Below are 23,942 nucleotides of genomic sequence, written 5' to 3'. Positions count from 1 at the left end.
AAAAATTTCTACATTTCTGTTTTTTTTCTTTCAAGATGGCATGCAGAGTGTACATTAATGAGAAAAAAATGAACTTTTTTGAATTTACCAAATGGCTGCAATGAAACAAAGAGTGAAAAATTTCAAGGGGTCTGAATACTTTCCGTACCCATTGTATAATAGCTTTCTGGGGATACAATAACATTTTTCATTGAAATTATTATTAAAAAGGAGTTTTCTAAGCCCCCGACCCCTCTCTTCATCTTGCAAGAAGGGGCATGAAACCTCTGCAGCAAAACAATGGCCTCAGCGGTTATCAATGAGTTACTACTGCGGCGAGTGATTGGTCGCAGCATTCATGTGTCATGTGTCCCCATGGCAGGGTCATGATGTACATCGCTTGTCTGCCCTAGTCATACAAAAAGGGGACTGCAGATATTAATCACTGGCTTCAACAGTGACAAGATGGTTATCACAGTGCATAGTGATTGCAGACCTCACGTGTATAACTTGTTGAGAAAAAGATGGCAAAAATGTCAACTAAAGGTAGTGAATGTAGTGGTGTTGAAATCCAGCCGATCTCAGCTTCTGCTGACTGTCGTTTCGCAGATGTCCTAGTGTATGTTGTCGCATGGCCACATTCACTATGACTAGTTGGGATTTAGCAGCTTAATATTGCATGGTTAAAATCATCATGTAGCGCTAACCTTCACTGTAACCTTACCTAGTTGCCCAATGAAGGGGAGTGGAGTTTAGATCACCTCCAAGTTGGTCCACAATAGCACCTTTAGATATGTAAAACCTGCAAATGAAGAAAGATTTGTATTAATACCAGGATGACTTGCACGGAGGGGTTATTCTATCAAGACAGGACACTTTCTTAGGCTATATGATGGCATCAGGATGTCACAGGTCTCCTTCCATTTATTGGAGTAGACAGCCTTTTGAGTACCTAATTCCACATTGGCAGTTTAAGGCTAAGGACACAAAAAAAATGTTACTCTATGGAGCTGCTCCCATGTGTGACTTTTTTCTCAGCCCTAATCAGACGAAGAAAACAATCTCCGCATGCTGCGGACGGAATCTGATTTGTTTTCATTCGCACCCATACAAGTCTATGGGTGAGAGAGAAACATCGCATTGCACTCGTATTACACTGGAGTGCAATGCCATATAGGCATCAGCTGATAATGGAAGAGACCGGGAGATTAGTCTCTCCCTCTCCTCCTCAGCGCCTGTCCTGTCCTCCGCGGCTGTGCTGCGATCGCTGCACAGTGGCATAAAATAGTCGGCTTACACTCCAGCAAAGCGGGAACACAGTGTCTTGCGATGCACTTGCATTAATGCTCGTGTGGCCCCAGCCTAATAGATGCCCTCAAGTGGAAATATGTGGCTTTTCATCAATGATAACATCGGTTCACTGAGGCGGTTTTGAGGAGGGGTTTTCCCAATATGTCAGCCTCTTAAAAAGTTTTTCTGCATGTACTATAAGCTTTTAATGCTAAAATTTATGCTTTTATGTTCCCAGTAGTAAACTCATCCTGGAACAGTATACAATAACAAATCAAACAGAAATGATGTTAAAGGATTATCAAATCACAATGTGATCTTATGTTAATGTACACATTTTTTCAGTTGTGTCAATATAACTTTTTAATTTACCATTTTGCACAGATTACTCTCCAAAAGGATATCCTACCAAGCCCTATTTACCTTCCACTTGCCATTGGACCCATCCAGCTGTTCTTCCAGAGCCCCCGATTGAACATTTGCAGTGCAGTCTCTCTCACTTGCTGTCTTACCAGTATAGATCGGCAATTCCTCTTCCTAAGTGTATTCTACCCTTTAGAATATACTGTATGTTCCTGGACATTCTATACTCTTGTTAAGCATCCAGCCTACATTATTTAATCTTCTGCCATCTACATAAATATAGCTGTGTTTTTACATAATTGTTAGCATGTTCCTAGCAAAGCTCAACAACTAATCTGCAATCCCGCACAATGTAAGGCAGAGATCAGTGATGAGACACTGCAAATACTTCTCAGTTGATGCATATGGCAGAAGATAATCCTCTGCCATATGCATCAACAAAGCAGCATATGCAATTTCACATAACTGATCTCTCAGTGGCAAGCAACTCACACATCTTAGCTCTACCCTGCCTACTAATTACAAGCTTCATTGTAAAGAAGTGCAGGAGAGGTTAGATTTTCTAGAAACCAGTGAACAATGATATAGTGATGTAACTGGCAGTAGATAAAGAAGGGAATTTTGTTTACTTACCGTAAATTCCTTTTCTTCTAGCTCCAATTGGGAGACCCAGACAATTGGGTGTATAGCTATTGCCTCTGGAGGCCACACAAAGTATTACACTTAAAAGTGTAAGGCCCCTCCCCTTCTGGCTATACACCCCCAGTGGGATCACTGGCTCACCAGTTTTAGTGCCAAAGCAAGAAGGAGGAAAGCCAATAACTGGTTTAAAGACCAATTCAATCCGAGGAAACATCGGAGAACTGAACCATACCACATGAACAACATGTGTACCCGAAAAAACAGAAAAACCCCGAGAAAACAGGGCGGGTGCTGGGTCTCCCAATTGGAGCTAGAAGAAAAGGAATTTACGGTAAGTAAACAAAATTCCCTTCTTCTTTGTCGCTCCATTGGGAGACCCAGACAATTGGGATGTCCAAAAGCAATCCCTGGGTGGGTAAAAGAATACCTCATGATAGGGCCGTCAAACGGCCCTCTCCTACAGGTGGCCAACCGCCGCCTGAATGACTTATCTACCTAGGCTGGCGTCTGCCGAAGCGTAGGTATGCATCTGATAATGCTTGGTAAAAGTAAGTAGACTCGACCAGGTGGGTGCCTGACACACCTGCTGAGCCGTAGCCTGGTGCCGTAATGCCCAGGATGCACCCACGGCTCTGGTAGAATGGGCCTTCGGCCTTGAGAGAACCAGAAGCCCAGTAGAACTGTAGGTTTCAAGAATTGGTTCCTCGAGCCCCCGAGCAAGGGTGGATCTGGAAGCTTGCGACTGTTTACGCCGACCAGCGACAAGGACAAAGAGTGCATCCGGGTGGCGCAGGAGCGCCATGCGGGAAGTAGAACCTGAGTGCTCTCACCAGAACCAACAGATGCAAATCTTTCTGAAATTGATGGACTGGACGAGGACACAAAGAAGGTGAGGTGATATCCTGATTGATATGAAAATGGGATACCACCTTAGGGAGAAATTCCGGAACCGGACGCAGAACTACCCTGTCCTGGTGAAGGACCAGGAAGGGAGTTTGTATGAGAGCGTTGCTAGCTCGGAAACTCTCCTAAGAGACGAGACCGTTACTAGAAGGCCACTTTCCGTGAAAAACGGGAAGGGAGACATCCTTCAAAGGCTCGAAAGGCGGCATCTGGAGAGCAATTAGAACCTTGTTCAGATCTCAGGGCTCTAACGGCCGCTTGTACGGAGTGCTGAGAAGACAAACTCCCCGTAGGAACGTGCGTACCTGAGGAAGTCGTCGTTTCTGAAAAAATACAGATAGCGCTGAGACTTGTCCCTAAAGGGAACTGAGCGACAACCCATTTTCCTACCTAGATTGCAGGAAGGAAGGAAACATAGACGATGCAACCGGCCAGGGAGAAACACCCTGCGCCGAGCACCGAGATAAGAACATCTTCCACGTCCTGTGGTCAATCTTGGCGGACGTTGTATGCTAGCCTGTCTCATGGTGGCAACCACGTCCTGAGGTAATCCTGACGACACTAGGTTCCAGGACTCAATGCCACACCATCCGGTTGAGGGCCGTAGAATTCAAATGGAAGAATGGCCCTTGAGACAGCCAGTCTGATTGGTCTGGTAGTGCCCCCGGTTAGCCTACCGTGAGGCACCACAGAACCGAGTACCACAACATCCTCGGCCAATTTGTAGCGACGAGGATGGCGCGGCCGCAGTCGGTCTTGATCTAGCGCAGTACTCTGGGCAACAATGCCAGAGGTGGCACCTAAGGTAGCTGGAACTGCGACCAATGCTGAACTAAGGCGTTTGCCGCCAGAGCTCGATGATTGTGAAACCGTGCCATGAAGCTGGCACATTGTTGTTGTGCCGTGACGCCATTAGATCGACGTCCGGCCTCTGTCAGCGGCGCCAGATCTCCTGAAACCCGTCCGGGTGAGGAGACCATACTCTTTCGGCCACACCTCAGCGACTTAGGAAGTCAGCTTCCTAGTTTCCACACTTGGGATGTGAATTGTGGATATGGTGGATGCCGTGTCTTCCACCCACATCAGAACCTGCCGGACTTCCTGGAAGGCTTGCCGGTTGCGCGTTCTTCCTTGGTGGTTGATGTATGCCACCGCTGTGGAGCTGTCCGACTGAAGTCGGATATGCTTGCTTTCCAGCCGCTGTTGGAAAGATTGTAGGGCAAGATACACTGCTCTGTGTTCAAGAACATTGATCTGAAGAGTGGACTCTTGCTGAGTCCACGTACCCTGAGCGCTGTAGTGGAGAAAAACTGCTCCCCACCCTAATAGACTCGCGTCTGTCGTAACTATCGCCCAGGACGGGGATAGGAAGGACCTTCTTTTTGACCAAGAGGTGAGAAGAAGCCACCACCGTAGAGATTCCTTGGCCGCCTGAGAAAGAACGACGACTCTGTTGAGGGACGTCGACTCCTCGTCCCATTGGCGGAGAATGTCCCATTGTAGTGGACGCAGTAAAACTGCGCGAAAGGAACTGCCTCCATTGCTACCATCTTACGTAGGAAGTGCATGAGGCGTCTCAATGTGTGCGACTGGTTCTTAAAGAAGAGCTTGCAGCCCGTAGTGAATGCTGTTTGTCTAGCGGCAGCTTCACTATCGCTGAGAGAGTAAGAAACTCTATGCCTAGATATGTTATCGATAGGGTCGGGGTCGGATCTGACTTTAAAAAGTTGATGATCCACCCAAAACTCTAGAGAGTCTCCAGCGCAACGTTCGGGCAGTGTTGGCATGTTTCCTAAGAGAGTGCCTTGACAAGTAGATCGTCTAAATACGGGACCACAGAGTGACCCTGAGAGTGCAGGACTGTGACTACTGCTGCCCTGACCTTGGCGAAGACCAGTTGGACTGTCGCTAGCCGGAAGGTAGAGCTACGAACAGAGGGTGTTCGTCTCCTATAACGAAGCGTAGAAACGCTAGTGCTCTGGATCAATCGGCACGTGTGGATAAGCATCCTTGATGCCTAATGATGCTAGGAAATATCCTTGGGACCTTGAGGCGATGACATGGCGGAGGGATTCCATCCGGAACCGCCTGGTGTCCACGAGCTTGCTGAGCATTTTTAGATCCTGAACGGGACGGAACGGCCCGTTGTTATAGGTACCGCAAAGAATTTGGGGTAAAAACCGTGACCTTGTTCCTGAAGAGGAACGGGGGTCATCACTCTTTCTGCCTATAGAGTGCACCCTGTTTGCAGAAGAGCAGCGGCCCGGCCGGGAGGTGGAGAAATTCTGAAGAATCGAGTTGGAGGACGAGAAGTGAGCTCTATCCTGTACCCGTGAGACAGAATGTCTCACACTCAATGGTCATTGACCTATGGCAGCTAAATATCGCCAAGGCGGGAGAGCCTGCTACCGACCGAGGCCGCAAGTCATGAGGAAGCCGCCTTGGAAGCGGGTTTTCAGACTGTCGCTTTTTTGGGCGAGACTGAGCCCGCTAAGAATCTTAGCTCCTCTGATCCTTTTGAGTCCACATTGGACGAGGAAAAATGGGACCTGCCCGAGCCTCGAAAAGGCCGAAAACCCCGACTGCCTCTTGCTCTGTTGGGGTTTGTTGTGTCCGGGCTGAGGAAAGGATGAATCCTTACCCCTGGACTGTTTAATGGTTACATCCAACGCTCACCAAACAGTCGGTCAGCAGAAAAAGGCAACTGGTTAGGCAACCTGTTTTGGAAGCAGAATCTGCCTTCCATTCACTTAACGAGCAGACCAGGCTCTGCTTAAAAACACGGAGTAGCGGAGGCTACCGCCGCACGGTTCGCAGAGTCCAGGACAACCTGAATCGCGTAAGAAACAAATGCAGACATTTGAGAGGTTAAGGATGCCACCTGCGGCACAGATGTACGTGTAACCGTGTCAATCTGTGTAAGACAAGCTGAAATAGCTTGGAGTGCCCCAAGGGAGAGAATGCCGGAGCCAACGGTGCGCCGACAGCCTCATAGATGGCTTTCGACCAGAGATCCATCTGTCTGTCAGTGGCATCTTTGAGTTTGCAGTTCCATCTCCCACTGCAACTATGGATCTAGCTACAAGCCTGGAGATTGGAGGATGCCGCTCGGGACATTGGGTCCAGTCCTTGACCAAGTCAGGGGACAGGGATAACGTGTATCCTAAGCCGTTTGGAGAAGCGCATATCTGGATAAGCGTGGTGTTCCTGGACTGCCTCTCTGAAGGCAGAGTGGTCCAGAAAAATACGTGAAGCTGACTCCTCCACTGGAGGAGCTGTGAGAAATAACCCACATTCTATAGATGGACGCTATAAGATTATTTACTATGGCGTCACAATCAGGTGTATCCAGATTGAGAGCGGTCTCAGGATCAGAATCCTGAGCCGCCACTTCCGCCTCATTACACAGCGAGTCCTTCTGTTAGGACCCTGATGAAACCGAGGCCGCTCATAGCGAGCCCACTTAGGCTGTCTGGGACTGACGTCCGTGCAGAGCCGTGACTCTGGGATGCGTGTGACATTCCCGGAGCTGTTAGTTATTCACACTGAGGGGGGCCATGGATCAATGATTCAACAGTGCCCATATTGTGAGAGACATGTCCGGACTGCTAGGCTTCTAGTATCATAGCCATAGTCTCAGAAAAACTGTCAGTAAATACTGCAGACACCGTCCTCATCCCCTGGCCATTAGTGCATACAATGGGAGTCTATGTACGTGCCGGCCGTATAGCCATACATGCTGTACCAGCTGTATAGAAAAACATGTGGTTCTGCACCTTTGTTTTACACAGAGAATATGCTGATAACTCCTCCGCATAATCCAGGAGGGTATATACAACGTGCGACCAAACAGTGCAATGTATATAGTACAAGCATATCTATAAGTGCACTTCTGCACTAGTGGGGTTAGCACCACAGGTGCTGCTTAACGCCTGTTACAGCGATTGTGTGACTATCAGAATGCCAGGGTCTTCCACACTTGTCTCTGTATCGTACAGAAACTGACACTAATGGCTGCCGGTGTCCTTGTAGAGAAGGAAGCCGTGGGCGTGCCTGAGAAAGTGCGGGAATCCGGATCCACAGTGCACACAGTGAGAGGGGTGGAGTATGCAAAACATACTCCAGCTCTCAGCTCTGCTCTATGCAGCGTCACGCCCCTACCCTGACTGTCAGGGCTGTGGGCGGTAACGAAGGGAGACTAGGCCCAGAAGCCGGGGACTCGAGTTAACAGCGCGGCCGCCGTAAAAGCGCGGGCCGCGCTGAAGTCCCCGGCGCACCACAAGTGCCAGCCGCGCCGCAGTTCCAGCGGCCGGCGCGACCGATTCATAGAAGTGGCCAGCGTCCCGCCCCTCTCCTGACTGGCAGGTCTGGGGGCGGGAACGAACGGAAGCAGGCCGCAAAAGCCGGGGACTCTAGTTATCAGCGCGGCCGCCGTAAAAGCGCGGGCCGCGCTGAAGTCCCCGGCGCACCACAAGTGCCAGCCGCGCCGCTGCCAGCGGCCGGCGCGACCGATTCCTGGAAGTGGCCAGCGTCCCGCCCCTCTCCTGACTGGCAGGTCTGGGGGCGGGAACGAACGGAAGCAGGCCGCAAAAGCCGGGGACTCTAGTTATCAGCGCGGCCGCCGTAAAAGCGCAGGCCGCGCTGAAGTCCCCGGCGCACTACAAGTGCCAGCCGCGCCGCAGTCCCAGCGGCCGGCGCGACCAATTCCCATAAGTGAGCCTGCTTCAGCAAAGCTGAATGAGGCCATGGCACAGGCGCCGCAGCGCTGATGTCCCCCGGCGCACTACAACACCCAGCATGCTGCGGTGTGAGCGCCAAATGCACGGGGACACAGAGTACCTTGAGGAAGCAGGGCCATGTCCCTGATGTACTCCGCTCCATCCAGCATCTTCTCCAGGGGCTGTAGATGGAGCACGGTCTCAGTGCCTGGAGACCGGTAAATCCCACTTCACCCAGAGCCCTGTAAAAAGGGATGGGGAAGGAATCAGCATGTGGGCTCCTGCCGCCGTACCCGCAATGGGTACCTCAACCTTACAAACACCTCCGACATACAGTGGGGTGAGAAGGGAGCATGCTGGGGACACTATATGTGTCCTCTTTTCTTCCATCCGACATAGTCAGCAGCTGCTGCTGACTAAAAAGTGGAGCTATGCGTGGATGTGTTGCCTCCTTCGCACAAAGCACAAAACTGGTGAGCCAGTGATCCCACTGGGGGTGTATAGCCAGAAGGGGAGGGGCCTTACACTTTTAAGTGTAATACTTTGTGTGGCCTCCAGAGGCAATAGCTATACACCCAATTGTCTGGGTCTCCCAATGGAGCGACAAAGAAATTGAGTATAACAAACACCTCGTTGCTTATCCTTCACTATGATCACATGCATTTGATAATGACATCTGTACAAGTATACTACCTGTATAACACTTGTTACAGACTGGAGGAATATATTGGGCGGTTTTGAAGCCTGTTGACAGTAGGCTTCTCCTGTTTTTATGACATGATAGATTTTTCTGCACATTATCCATGTGACAAAGATGCTACGCTTATGAAGCTCTACTTACTTCACCAGATCTATCCTATTGTTGATGGCAGCCCAGTGAAGCAGAGTAACATTCTCTTTGTCAGGCTGTCGGACATCATAGCCTGCGTCCACCAGCTCTCTGCAACGCTCGTATATTCCATATCTGAAAAGAAGAAAAGGGGGAGGGGGAAATCAGAAAAAATTAATAGTGCATTTATAAGTAATACTTTACTATTTACACGGCCCATGTAATGTAGTGTAGTTTTGTGCCCTTTAGTGTTAATTGTATTTAAAGGGGGTTTTCAGGCTTCTAATATTGCCAATCTATTCTTCAGACGCTCGGCACCTCCACAGATCAGCTGTTGTCAGTAACAGATTCTTCAGGATGTAGAGAATTTAGATGGAACAGCCGCGTTCACTGTGAAGTGGTCATACTCAATGAGACCTGAGCTGCAGTATTGAGAAAGACATTATACAGTGGATGAAGCTACGAAGTTTGGCTCCGTCCACTTTTTACATCCGCCTGTCAGAGGAGCTAAAGACATATGGTCCATGGAGGTGCTGGACCCCTATAGTTAATATCATACCAAGTCAGCAATTTCAAAAGCCTGGAAAACCCCTTTAAGTGTCCTACATTTGCCCAGTCATAGAAGGAGTAAAAACACATCACTTTACAATGTGCAACAAAAAATAGACTCATTTTATGAGGCAAGTCTATTTGGGTCCTATAAGCTGCGGCCACCACTGCTGAGCTCTTATATACATCATTCTAGAATACTGTACATAAGAGCCCAGGCCGCTGTATAATGTAAAAATCACTTTCATTATACTCACCTAGGGGGCCGTCCGGTCCGTTGGGTGTTGCTGATTTCCGATCTGGCACCTCCTCTCTGCCGCGATTGCCGTCCTCCTTCTACCAAGCCCAGTGTGAATGACGTGGCCTACATCATCCACACAGACCGGCATTGCACTCCTGCGCAGGCGCACTTTGATCTGCCCTGCTGAGGGTAGATCAAAGTATTATAGTGCGCCTACGGTCTTTACCCTTTCCTCACACCTGCACATTACAGTACTTTGATCTTCCCACAGCACGGCAGATCAAAGTGCGCCTGTGCAGGAGTGCAATGGCGGTCATAGAACACGTCATCCACACTGGGCTGGGTAGAAGGAGGACTGTGATTACCATAGAGAAGGCGCTAGACCGAGAGCAGTGACACCCATCGGACTGGACTGCCCCCTAGGTGAGTATAATACAAGGTATTCTTTAGGTTCTACAGAGCGGCCTGGGCTCTTATATAAAGCACTCTAGAATGCTCTATAGAAGCTGGTAGTGGCCACAGCTTATAGGGTCAAATCTGGTGCCAGTGTCCCTTTAACAAGCGCCGCCATTCTATCCCATGAAGAAAGAAGAAAATACTTACAGACCCAATAAAGGGCAATTAGATCTATTAGTATCAGTGATGGATCCTGTAAATCGGAAGCCATGATATCACTAGAAGCAGTGCCCAAGGTTTTAATTGAAACCAATCAAAACGTGAAGTTTGACCAAGTTGTCTTCTTTTTACTTACTGTGTGGCTTTGACGATATCCCATGTACTATAGTCATCCATGTGGCTTTTACGTCCCATGGATTCAGTGCTGTAACCATGATTGTAGTGACCCGGAGTCTTGATTTCCTGAAAGAGAAAGTTACTGTTTTTAGAGTATTCGAAAATTGTCAAAGGGAATCTGTTTCCGGGTCTTTCCTGCCCCATCAGAGAGCAGAATTAAGTCATACTTAGGTGCCGTTGCTTTGCAGAAACACGGTATTAGTAAAAAATCTATTTGTAATCCCAAGGATCTTCATTTCCGCAGTGCAGCTGGCTAAAACGTAAGGCTGCTTTCACACATCCGGTTTTTGCAGTGCGGCACAATACGGAGCTTTGTGGGAAAACCGCATCCGTTTTTTTTGCCGCCGGGTGCGTTTTTTCCTCATAGAATTTTATTAGCGCCGGATTGTGCCGCATGGCCTTGCGTCCGCTTTTTGCAGAATGCGGCATATTTAGCCGATGCGGTGGCCGGATGAAACATTGAAGCGAACGTTTTTGTCTGCGGCGAAAAAACGCTTCGCGCTGGACGCCGTATGCGTTTTTTCCACTGCGCATGCTCAGTATCAAGCCGAATCCGGCAAAAAAACGGATGGGCCGCATGGAAAAACGTATGCAACGGATCTGTTTTTCCGCCGCATCCTCTGCATAGGTTTTTGAGCCGGATTGAGCCGCACTGCAAAAAAACGGATGTGTGAAAGCAGCCCAACAGTTTCCCTTCTGGTGTATGCCTGGAAGAACTCTTTCCGCAAACCACCGGGCAGCAGCAGCGGTATTCCATGCACACAACACCTCTAGCGGAGTTCTAACACCGCTCAGACATTTATCAGATGATAGTACCTTATGTTGTGTTATTTTGTGTGTGCTTCTGTCCCTCTCCAAAGCTTCTCAGTATAGTGCAGAGACCCTGATTCCAGCTCTGGGTGCTTTACTGGGCTTCTAGCTGAAGTTTTGATAAATCACTGTTTTATCTGCTGCATCTCTGCTTCTACTCTCAGGGATAAGCTTCTGCCATGTAGTGTTCATATTCATGAGCTCTGGCTATTTCTGCCCACCACCACCGATTGCCAGCTTTTCGGCTTATGCACAGTAATGGTGCAGGTAGGGTTACACAGATCTCATTGAGAAAACTTAAGCTGGGGTCACACTAAACGACAGCGACAACGACGTCGCAGTTACGTCACCTTTATCTGTGACGTAGCAGCGACCTTGTAAGTCGCTGTTATGATCGCTGCTTAGCTGTCAAACACAGCAGCCGAAGCAGCAATCATAATGACACGCGTCGCTGTGCTGCAACATGTGCAGAGAGCAGGGAGCCGCGCACACTGAGCGCTGGCTCCTTGCTCTCCTAGCTACAGTACACATCGGGTTAATTACACAATGTGTACTGCAGCTACATGTGCAGAGAGCAGGGAGCCGCGCACACTGAGCGCTGGCTCCCTGCTCTCCTAGCTACAGTACACATCGGGTTAATTACACAATGTGTACTGCAGCTACATGTGCAGAGAGCAGGGAGCCGCACACACTGCTTAGCGCTGGCTCCTTGCTCTCCTAGCTACAGTACACATCGGGTTAATTACACGATGTGTACTGCAGCTACATGTGCAGAGAGCAGGGAGCCGCGCACACTGAGCGCTGGCTCCTTGCTCTCCTAGCTACAGTACACATCGGGTTAATTACACGATGTGTACTGCAGCTACATGTGCAGAGAGCAGGAGCCGGCAGCACAGGCAGCGTGAGAGCTGCGGAGGCTGGTAACGAAGGTAAATATCGGGTAACCACCTTGGTTACCCGATGTTTACCTTGGTTACAGCTTACAGCAGGCTGCCAGATGCCAGCTCCTGCTGCCTGCTCGCTTCATTTCGTCGCTCTCTCGCTGTCACACATAGCGATCTGTGCGTCAGAGCGGGAGAGCGACGACCAAAAAATGAAGCTGGACATTCAGCAACGAGCGGCGACCTCACAGCAGGGGCCAGCTCGTTGCTGGATGTCACACACAGCGACGGGACGTCGCTGCAACGTCACAGAAAATGGTGACGTAGCAGCGACGTCGTTGTCGCTGTGTGTGACATCACCTTAACAGAGCCGCAGCAGATAAAACTACAACAAGGAGGAAATGACTCAGCTGTAATCAGGATCTCTGTCCCCATTTTCTGCTGCCCTCAGGTTACGAGCCATAAACCTGGCGACAGCTTCCCTTTAATTAGAATGTTTCTGCTGTAAAGGTTTAGAAAACACAAACTTAAAAGAAATGTGCATTAAAACAACAAAACCCATTATATCCTTTCTACATGGTTTAATTTTATGAAATAAACATATATGACACATCCTCTTTACACAAGTCAAAGTCCAGTATCGGAGATTACAGTTAGGCTGTGGTATGCAGAAGAGGAAACTCCTTTCTATGATAAAGTTAAATATTTCCAATACCAATGTTCTACATGTTGAAAGCCATTAATGCCATTCCATATCTGCTCTCAAAATATGTAACCCACTGGCCCCGATTTATCAAAAGATATTTTATCAGAATTTTGGGATCACGTTTTTTGAAAAGTCACAAAACTTTTTGGATATTGGGAATTAACCGGATTGCCTGGGGTAGTGCACTGGAGAAAACTGGAGCAGCACAAGAGAGTTCCTGGAGATGGGAGTTTCAGATTATAGAGGATAAGTTTACATTAGAATCTGTAGCAGATGGGTAACCAGTGCAAAGACTGGAACATGGTGGCGGCAAAGTAAGGAAAGGTCAAATTGTAGAGAAGTCTTGAGGTGCAGGTGACATGAGCAGGCAAGTAATCGGATAAAGGGAGTGAAGAAGTGGTCTGAGTCATATATAACCCCAAAAATGCCTGTATTCATGGGCCATAGAGTATACATGAGGTCCCAAATTTGTAATAAAGTCAAAATGAAGTGTTCTGCCCATGCCTGATTTTCACAACACAACACATATTGTATATTAGAAGCTGGGTGGTACAGTGAACATACAACTTGTTACCTTAGTGTTAGACATTTATTTAAGAAAGAGTCAACTTGATGGACCAAATGTCTTTTTCAACTGATGCAACTATAGAGTTAAATTGTAGTTTATGAACCAGAGAAACAGATGAAAGGTTGGCACACAGGATCTGATTAAATGGGGAATGAAAAACATAAAGCACTTACTAAGCTTACGAATAACCGTATTAACCTCAGATATTCCTACGAAGTGGGTCAGTTACATTTGATGAATATCAACAACAATCAATTCATTTTTTCCTCATTAAGAACAGTATTATGGGGCCATGCTATTCATTATGCAGGCCCAGATGTGGTCCTTTTAACGGGGGTGGTTTCACTTTATATTAGCTAGAAAAGCAGAATACCACTTTAGGTTATGTAGATACATTTGCAGTATTAGGCCTCGGTTCCACTTGCGGTTTGCACGGACGAGTGCAATCCGATAAAACATCATATTGCACTCGCACCAGTGCAAAACTATGGGGCAGTGTCCATCTGCGATTGATTTCTCATACCATATTGGCCTGAGCAATGAATCGCAGCATGCTGCATTTGGCAGCGAGTCTCAGCTCACACAACCCCATACAAGTCTATGGGTGCGTATGAAACTTCGCACTGCACTCACGTCATCCGACCGGAGTGCAATGTACGCAGAGACAGGCCGCGGAGGAGATGGGGATAAAGTGCTCCCTCCCTCTTCTCCGCAGCTATGATACGATCGCAAGATCGCACCATAGTCACATGACCCTTGGCTCACGCTCGCAGCAGAGGGTCATTAGCATATCACTTCCGATGCTCTTGCATTGGAAACTATGTACAGGTGCAACCGAGGCTTTACTTCTAGAGACTTTGCCAAAATGACTGATTTTAGGTGGCCAACCTCCTTAGACGTTACCTAAATCTGAAATTGCCATCTCTGTGTGTGGTTCTCGCATAACTCCCAAGAATGCCCACTGTCTTGGGGTTATAGTTCACTCAGGGTTTCCCTTCACTCCCTACATCCGATCACTCTCTTGCTCATGACACCTTCACCTAAAAAAAAATCTATAGAAATCAACCTTTCCTTACTTGAATGCAAAAACGTTTAGGCCTTGTGCACACGCTGTGGTTTTTTTCACAATCTGCATGCCTCTCCCGAAGCCAGCAAGGTCTATGAGATTTCTGAAGTGCTGCGCCAACGCTTTTTCCTTGCAGATTTTGATGCAGAAAAAAATCTGCAGTATCTCAATTATTGTTCCAGATTTGCAGCGTGCCTTTACCAATTGACTTCAATGTTGTGATGTAGAAAAGCTGCAAATCCGCAGGTGTGTTCACATAGTGAGTTTTTTGTGCAGTTTTGCAGCGTTTTGAACACAAAAAACGCATGGCTAGAACAGGATGTGATGTCATCAGGAGGAAAACAATAGAAAATTAAACAGAACGATTGAATCAGAAAATAACATCATGAAAGCTTTTTTTTCTGTTTTTATTAACCTAGCTTTATTGACAGTCTTTTTTCCTTGTTGCATGCAAAAAAAACGCATTCGCAAAAATCGCAGGTAAATTTTAGTGCATTTTTCTGCCACAGGTGCAGAAATGATGCAAGAATTTTCTGCACTACATCTGCAGCGTGTGCACATAGCCTTACCGTTTCTCTGATTCATTCTCGCATGAACTACTGCAACTCTCTACTAATCTGTCAATCTCTTACTAAAGTCCCCCCTCTCCAATCTATCATGAAATTAGCAGCCAAGATCATATTTCTGTAAAGCCGCTGCACTGATGTTTCCACCTTGTGCCAGTCATTGCACTGGTTACCCATCCACTACAGAACCCAATAGAAAAAAATTATCACTCATATATACCAAACTCTCCACTGTTCTGCATCGCCCTACATCTCTATCTACCACCCTACCTGCCCTCTCCATTTTGCTAATGACCTACGACTAACATCCTGTATAATCAAAGCCTCCCGGCTCCTGTCTCTAGGACCTCTCTTGTGCTGCACCAGTTTTCTGGCATGCACTACCCCATATAATCTGGTTAAGTCGCAGGATCTACAAAAGTTTCAATGGTACCCTAAAAAAAAAACACATTATCTCAGACTGGCCTCTCTCTTCACCTTACTAATGTAACAAGCTATTGCATATTCTTTGTTCCATAGGTGACCGGTTCATGCAGCGGTATTTACTGATATGTAAATCCCTTATTTATTATACTGTTGTGAAATTATGTCAGTGACCCCTGTCTCCTGCAGCCACTCAGTGCCACAGCTTTCTCTATTCTGTCCTTTGTAGCGCCAGTGTCCCTGCACTGCTCGCTATCCTTCCTGCAGGGATGCCATCTCACCGCGGCGGCCGGCCCACATCATGCCACCTGGCTTCCACGTGGGTATTCCCTGCTTTCTCCTCCCAGGGCCTGTGCGCGCCCCAGGTCCCCCTTGTCCACTGTTCCTTCCCTAGCCAGTGTACATTCCTGCTGGTACCATGTACCTGTCCGTCCTGGCCATGATATCAGCCTCAGCCATCCCGGTGGTTCCTGTCTATAGTAGTGACTGTGCCTGTCCACCCTGGTCGTGCTACCTGCGTCAGCCCTCCTGTTGGTACCTGTCTACTCTAGACTCTACTTGTTTGCATCTATCCTTGCCCTGGGGGGTCAGCTGCCACAGTCCTGGTCACTGCCCTAGGAGTGGTACCTGCCGTCTGCCTCGCAGTGGGCACGTAGTCAAGTCTCTCCCACTAAAAGGGTAAGGAAAGGGTCCCCCTGTGGTCCATTGGGTCTACTCCTGCTCACCCCTTTACCATCTCCAGCAGCGAGCATTACAGTCTTTCAGTATTCTGTCAAAGTGGTCTCCACTCTGAAAAAATGGCTGACATTAATGGAATGGTGTCGGTAGGTAATTTAGCAGTTACGAAGAATTGGTCTAGTAGTCGCCAACCTCTTTAAGCCGAGCCCAACAGGAAGTGCACAGTATATCCTTTACAAATACACAGACTAACTGATTATGATCTACAGGGTAAAAATCAGTGAGGAAATAAAGATTAATCAGGCAGCTGCCACATACAGCTCTGGCAAAAATTAAGAGACCACTGCAAAATTTTCAGTTTTTCAGATTTTTCAGTACAGAGCACCCGAGCATGGTAGTGATCGCTCCTCACTACTGATCAGTGCTGGCTTCTGCCTATCATTATATGATCTGTACCGCCACCTGCCTGTGGTCTATGATTGATAGGTCACTATATTTTCAGTGATCAGCCTTCTGTGGCCAAAATTTTGCATAGTCATTGCAGGGGGTGATGCATGTGCACATTGATTCTCAGCTTAATTACTGAGAGTCCTCAGTGGTTGATCCCTTTTAATGGCTAATTGAAAAGATGGTAATAATAGCAAGCTTTTGAGACTACTCAGGTCTCTTCATCAGGCTCAGTATAACACAAAATCTGAAGAGTCACATATTTATACACAACAGGACATAGAATAGTGCAGTAAATAAGACAAATTATGTGAAGCAGAACTATCAGTATGGAAAGGGGACAAACAGTTGTGGCAGTAAATATTGGAGTAGTTCATAGATAAGGAGTGTGAAAGTTTTATTGTCCTCTGAGGTCTGGTCCAGAGTTGTGATGCCCCCATATGGTCTGAGGAGCACATTTCTTGATGTAAGAAGACATACTGTAAATCCATGTGACACATTCATTCCTGCTCTGAATGTGTCAAAGGTCGTCATAAGTTTGTATTTCCAGACTCTTGTGTCTCTCTGGGATTTGAAGTTTCCTTTCAATATCAGCAATTTCATGTCCATAATGCTGTGGTCTGGGTTACAAAAATGTTTGGTCACAGGTACCATAGATCTATCCTTTTTTCTCTAATTGTATGGCGATGAGAATTCATCCTCGTTCTGAGCTTTTGTCCCGTCTGCTCTACATACTTCAAATCCCAGACTGACAGGAGAGTCTGGGAATACAAACTTATGACGACCTTTGACACATTCAGAGCAGGAATGAATGTGTCACATGGATTTAGGTCTTCGTACATCACTTAAGAAATGTGCCACTCAGACCATCTGGGGGCCTCAATCAGAGGACAATAAAACTTTCACACTCCTTATCTATCTGCTGAAATATTTACTGCCACAACTGTTTGTCCCCTTCCCTTACTGATAGTTCTGCTAACTTGTCTTATTTACTGATTTATTCTATATCCTGTTGTGTATAAATATGTAACTCTTCAGATTTTGTGTTATACCATGCCTGATGAAGAGACCTGAGTAGTCTGGAAAGTTTGCTATTACCACCTTTTCAGTTAGGCTGGGGCCACACAGGGATTTAATGTGATCCTTGCATGACACTCGGCTCACGCTGGCAGCACAGCAGGAACAGAGTGTCATGCAAGTGTCACTGCGACTGAGGTCCAATCATGTGATCGAACCTCAGCTGCGGGGGGCGGGCCGGCACTGAGGAGGGGAGGGAGGGATTTATTTCCTTCTCTCCTCTGTTGCCGGCTATTGCCATTCTCGCCCTGCACTCACGGTACACCGCTGTACTGCGAGTGCAGTGCGATTCTTCTCTCGCCCCATAGACTTGAATGGGTGCAAGAGAAACAAGACTAGCATTACAGTTGCAGCATGCTGCGATTGTTTTCTCGGTCTCATTAGGGCTGAGAAAATAATCATTCATGGAAGCTGGGACACAGGCTAATATTGGTCCGAGTGGAATGCGATAAAACATTGCATTCCACTCGCTCCGATTTTCATGCCGTGTGGCTTAGGCCTTAGCCATTAAAAGGTATCAACCACTGAGGACTCTCAGTTCTTTTACACATTTTTTTCTACCTACTGGCTAACACGGTACAAAGATATATTTTTCCAGCTCAATGACCTAATTTGAAAGTTTCTGTGCACTGCCCAGCCCTCGGCAATGAGAGCCGATGTGAGATATTGGACAGCGGAGGCAAGGTCCCTTAAAAAGCAGCAACTTGTCATAGATTGAGGCAGAACATTTGCCCCTCAATAGAAGACCAAGTGCAACATCTAGCCACTGCTGCACTTGCACCTCATTAAATCTTCCATGGCTCAATATAGAAAAATGTTAAAAAAACATTTCTGCAAAAAAAAAAAAAAATTATTAGTATCATTAATAGGCTTCAATACGCCATTACAGTTGTGTTTATTTAAGAGTCCACGTGCTGTTCATGTTTCCATCATACAGAAGCAACAAAGCCCTCTAACTATTGATGAGAATTATTAGCTTTTCTCTTATGGACCTTCATTACATCTCTTTGTAACTAAATTAGGTTGCCTTTATTCTGGTGATTGGAAGAATAGGACCCTACTTGGGAGAGAGAAAATTTAGAGCCCACTCACTCTGCTAAGTGGAGGGGTTTCCCCAATACTGCCAATGATATGTTACTTTTAGGCTATGTGCGCACTAGAAAATTGACTTTTCTTAAGCACCCTCTGGCAGAATACAGCAAAAAACGCGGTATAAACGCGGTAAAACCGCACCCACAATTTTGCCGCTTTTTTTTACCATTATCTATAGCAAAAACCGCAGGTACCTGCAGAAAAGAAGTGACATGCTCATTCTTTTTGCTGCAGAAATTCTGCAGCAAAACCTGTAGGGGAAAAAAAAACGTAGTGTGCGCACACCATTTTTTTTTTTTACCATAGGTTTTGCTGGGGAATGACTGCAGAAAGGTTATGAACAATCAATTCATGCAGCAAAACCGTGACAAAAAACGCAGCGTGCGCACAGGGCCTTAGATGGGCCAATAATTGGGAAATGACTGGCAATCACCTGGCGGACAAGAAAAATCGTTCACTGTAAACAGGACATGCGCTGTCTATGAGCACAGAACTATAGTATTCACACTAGTTAGACGTTCTGTGCATGTGGACTGTGGTGGGCTGGACTGAACGGGTTATTAATTGGCGATCAGATTACATCTAGTAGATCAGCAGTCATTTAGCCGCATAAGGGGGAGATCACGTCCAGTAATTTATACAGAACTAAATCTACATTGTATTGCAATGCACACATCCACGGAGACAGTGCGCAGCGCTTCAGCAACGGGCAGAATCTAGGCTTGCTTAATCACCAGCACTGCACTGTTCTTCAATGCTGAATATCACACGTCTACTCCCACTGGCTTACCTGCATTTCAGTATGAATGATCATTTGTGCCATCATTACTCCCTCCCCCATATAGTTTCCATTTCCAGTGACTGGCAGATGCCTGTAGGCACCAGGGGATGTGCTAATGACAAATGATGGCTGGATGTCAGCATATAAGATTAGATGAAAGAGGGAGCAATTATCATTCCCTCACTGGACACATTAACACTGGGCACGGAGCGTGGGCGATCACCGCCCGGTGGAAAGGCCCCTTTAGCCCATTCTACCGCTATTTTCCTTCTGTATTTCATCTGGAATAAATATTGAGGAGTTTTCATCCATATTATAGTGTTCTGCGCATCCATTTGCAATTTATTATTATAATCTCAATGTCTTTTTTTAGATATCTGGATGACTTTTTTTTACATTAAAAATAAGAAAAGCCAATCCTTTTCCCATACACGTTTTACAATGTACTGGTGAAATACAGATGCAGTAGAGGCTGTCTGGATTGCCTCCATTGCTTTTTTCTTTTGTGCACCCTTCCAACCTTTGACTGTATGGAGAGCTATTTTAGGCCCTGTGCGCACACTGCGTTTTTTGCGGCGGTTTTTGCTGCAGAAAAGTTCATAACCTTCCTATAGTCCTTCCCCAGCAAAACCTATGAGAAAAACAAAATGCTGTGCGCACTGTGTGCATTTTTTTTACCTACAGGTTTTTGCTGCAGAATTTCTGCAGCAAAAAAGTAGCATGTCACTTTTTTGGCATAGATAATGGTAAAAAACTGCAAGGATCAACCCACGGAAAAAACGCAGCAAACTGCGGCAAAAACTCGGGTGCGGTATTCTGCCAGAGGGTGCGGATTTTTCTTAAGAAAAAGTCATTTACCAGTGCGCACAGGGCCTTAATAGGACAGACCCCATTGTAAGTCTACTACTAGGTGGGTATAGGACGTGCCTACTACAGAGATTTTATATGCCCAAACTTTGCTCCTGATAGAGATTTTATATATATAGGGTTTCCTGAAATAACTTTAGTGCACAGGCTTGTCAAGGTGAAAAAGTGAAAAATAGCCCCCTGAGCACTTGTCAGCCATCACCGCTCCAGCGATGATTTCATGGCCTCCAGGTCTTTATTGATAGGCTATAGTCATGATGACATCGAAACCACCATGCTTGCGACCACTGCAGTCAATCAAGGAGCTCAGCAAGCTTGTGCTTACTAGCAAGGAATCACATCTGAACCTAGTGACTAGCTGCAGTGGTCACAATGTCACTCAAAACACCGAGGCAGTGGCAGAAAGTCATTGCTGAAGCAGTGGAGGATCAGTAAAGACGAGTTGGATATTTTTTTAAACTCAGCAAGCATATGAAGGAAAAAAAGGATTTCTGAAAACTAAGGCTGCTTTCACACCTCCGGTTTCTGCAACGCGGCACAATCCGGCACTTTGCAGGAAAATCGCAACCGGTTTTTTTTGCTGCCGGTTGCGTTTTTTCTGCATAGACTTTAATTAGTGCCGCATTGTGCCGCAAGGCCTTGCGTTCCATCTGGTTTTTGCCGCATGCGGCAGATTTAGCCGATGCGGCGGCCGGATGGAACGTTGCCTGGCACGTTTTTTCGTGTGGCAAAAAAAAACGCATTGCGCAGCATTCGGCCAATGCGGCACATTTTTCAATGCATGCCTATGGCGGCCGGATGCGGCAATAACCGCATCCGGCCGCCGCATGCGGTTTTTGCCACCGTGCATGCTCAGTAGCATGCCGCAAGCGGCAAAAACCGGACTGGCCGCAAGGGAAAAACTTATGCAAAGGATGCGGTGTGTTCACCGCATCCGTTGCATAGCTTGCACAGCCGGATTGAGCCACAGAGCTCAAGCCGGATGTGTGAAAGCAGCCTAAAGGGAATCTGTCACCCTACTGTAGTTTTCTGAAGAAAAAAAAAAATGGAGAAAATCAGATTGCACTCTCATCTTTCTTCAGATGCTCCAGGCAGGACTGCATGGCTAGGGGCAGGGCGCACTGACAGGGGCTGTTTGTGTGCCCTGCGTGCTTGCCATGCAGTCCTGCCTGGAGCATCTGAAGAAAGATGTGTCTTACGGATGGTGAGTGCAATCTGATTTTCTACACTTGTTCATGAATGTCATATGACTTTTTTTCTTTGTGTTGCACCACATCCTCTATTTTTGTTACGATTTGTTTTCTGTGATATGGAGTGCTTTGATGATGCCAGCGTTTTTTCTTCGTTACTTTGGGCTATTGTGGCTTTTTAGTTATTAATATGGGCATACAGGTAGCATAAAGGTGAAATTAGCCATACATGTATGCCTTCTGGATGATGGGCAGTTTAGGAAAAATCCAATTTTTTTTTTCTTCTATCTTCCGGGCTACTGCCAGCAAAATAAGCCTGCCTCCAGTCTTCATTATCCTCAATTTCTCCTCCTCTTCTCAAATATGCATCTGTTATGTCAGTAGCGCAGCCAGATATCCCTTACCTGTGTATTCTGCATGCCGTCTCTACCCTGTATTGTTTCGCCCTTCCGTGGGCACAGGCTTGAGTTTTGATGTGTGCAGGAGTCGGGGAGTCACTGCTACACAGTGCAGGGGAGAGACAACAGACAATACACAGGAGCGGGATTTCTGCCCTCACTCCTGACATCACAGGCACTAAAAAGAAGGAGGAGGACAAATTAGAGGTAATGAAGACTGGAGGCAGGCTTATCTTCCAGGCAGCACACGCCCCAAAGCATGGAAGATAGAAGAAAAAAAAAAGTGGATTTTTCCAAAACGGACCATTATCCAAAAGGCATACAGGTCTGGCTATTTTCACCTTTAGGCCGGGGCCACACAGGGGACTACGTCAATACTCGCATGACACTCTGTTCACGCTGGCAGCACAGCAGGAGCCGAGTGTCCCTGCGACTGAGGTCCGATCTTGCGATCAGACCACAGCTGCGGGGGACGGGCCAGCACGGATGAGAGGAGGGCTGGCGCTGTGGAGGGGTGGGCAGGCGCTGCAGAGGGGAGGGAGGGATTTATCTCCCTATGGCCGGGGCCACACGGGGGACTACTGCAATCCTCACATGACACTCTGCTCACGCTGGCAGCACAGCGGGAGCCAAGTGTCATGCGAGTGTCCCTGCGACTGAGGTCCGATCATGCGATCAGACCACAGCTGCGGGGGACGGGCCGGCACTGAGGAGGGGCGGGCAAGCACTGCAAAGGGGCGGGCCGGCACGGAGGAGGAGAGGGAGGGATTTATCTACCTCTCTCCTCCACAGCCGGCTATTGCCACTCTTGCACTGCACTCGCGGTACATCTTTCTCTCGCCCCATAGACTTAAAGGGAACCAATCATCAGGATTTTCGTGTATAAGCTGCAGCCAGTGCAGTACTGGCACTATCATGCACAGTGTGTACATACCATTGGGGTGCAGCTCGGGTGTTTAGGCAGTGAAATTCATCTTTATAAAGTTTGAAATTTCGTGCACTTTTTGATTGACGTGTGCACCTCTCTGTTAATGTCCGGGCGGGTTATGCAGGAGTTCCCCGCCCCCCCACCAGCCTGTTCCTCCCTCTCTCCTGATGTCCGGGCGGGTTATGCACGTGTTCCCCGCCCCCCCGCGCCGCCTGTTCCTCCCTCCCTCCCTCTGGCTGTATGTAAATATCTAATCTTCAGAAACATGGCGCCGGAGTGGGCCTCTGCGCATAGCGCTTATCTCCGGCGCCATGTTTCTGAAGCCCGCATCAGACAGCTTGGTGTTAGAGGGCGGCGCATGCGCCCTCGCTCCTTCAGATCCCGTTGTGACCACAGGAGCGAGCGCGATCACAACAGGACTGCAGAACAGCTGATCGGAGGACGCGATTACCTGCTGCTCCTGTATCGTGCCGCCCCAGGACACCGGGCCAACACACCAGCCGGTGTGACATCGCTGTGGCGCCGCCCTCTCAGACACCAAGTTGTGTAATGCGGGGGCTTCAGAAACATGGCGCCGGAGATAAGCGCTGTGCGCAGAGGCCCACTCCGGCGCCATGTTTCTGAAGATTAGATATTTACATACAGCCAGAGGGAGGGAGGGAGGGAGGGAGGAACAGGCGGCGCGGGGGGGCGGGGAACACGTGCATAACCAGCCCGGAGAGAGGGAGGAACAGGCTGGTGGGGGGGCGGGGAACTCCTGCATAACCCGCCCGGACATTATCTGCAGAGGTGCACACGTCAATCAAAAAGTGCACGAAATTTCAAACTTTATAAAGTTGTATTTCACTGACTAAACACCCGAGCTGCCCACTAATGGTATGTACACACTGTGCATGATAGTGCCAGTACTGCACTGGCTGCAGCTTATACACGAAAATCCTGATGATTGGTTCCCTTTAAATGGGTGCAAGAGAAAGAGTCTCACATTACAGTCGCAGCATGCTGCGATTGTTTTCTCGGTCCGATTGGGGCCGAGAAAATAAATAATCGCTCATGGGTGCTGGGACATAGGTTAATATTGGTCCGGGTGGAATGCGATGTTTTATCGCATTCCACTCGGTCTGATTTTCATGCAGTGTGTCTTAGGCCTTATGCCAC

At 47.6% G+C, this 23,942-nt stretch overlaps 1 protein-coding gene across 1 annotated transcript in view; it reads right to left on the bottom strand.

The window, feature by feature from the left end:
- The window catches only part of ZDHHC17 (zDHHC palmitoyltransferase 17), a 142,844-nt gene that overhangs the window by 110,331 nt on the left and 8,571 nt on the right, over positions 1–23,942 (bottom strand). The window contains exons 2-4 of the mRNA XM_075344918.1: positions 10,266–10,372; positions 8,737–8,859; positions 704–781 (exon numbers count right to left, since the gene is read on the bottom strand). Coding sequence (XP_075201033.1) covers positions 704–781; positions 8,737–8,859; positions 10,266–10,372 — 308 coding nt within the window. The remainder of the gene's footprint in view (positions 1–703; positions 782–8,736; positions 8,860–10,265; positions 10,373–23,942) is intronic.

The sequence above is a fragment of the Anomaloglossus baeobatrachus genome, chromosome 4 (assembly GCF_048569485.1).
Source record: "Anomaloglossus baeobatrachus isolate aAnoBae1 chromosome 4, aAnoBae1.hap1, whole genome shotgun sequence".
NCBI classification, from domain to species: domain Eukaryota; kingdom Metazoa; phylum Chordata; class Amphibia; order Anura; family Aromobatidae; genus Anomaloglossus; species Anomaloglossus baeobatrachus.
The sequence above is the reverse complement of the archived record's forward strand: the minus strand, read 5'-3'. Positions and strand labels throughout refer to the sequence as shown.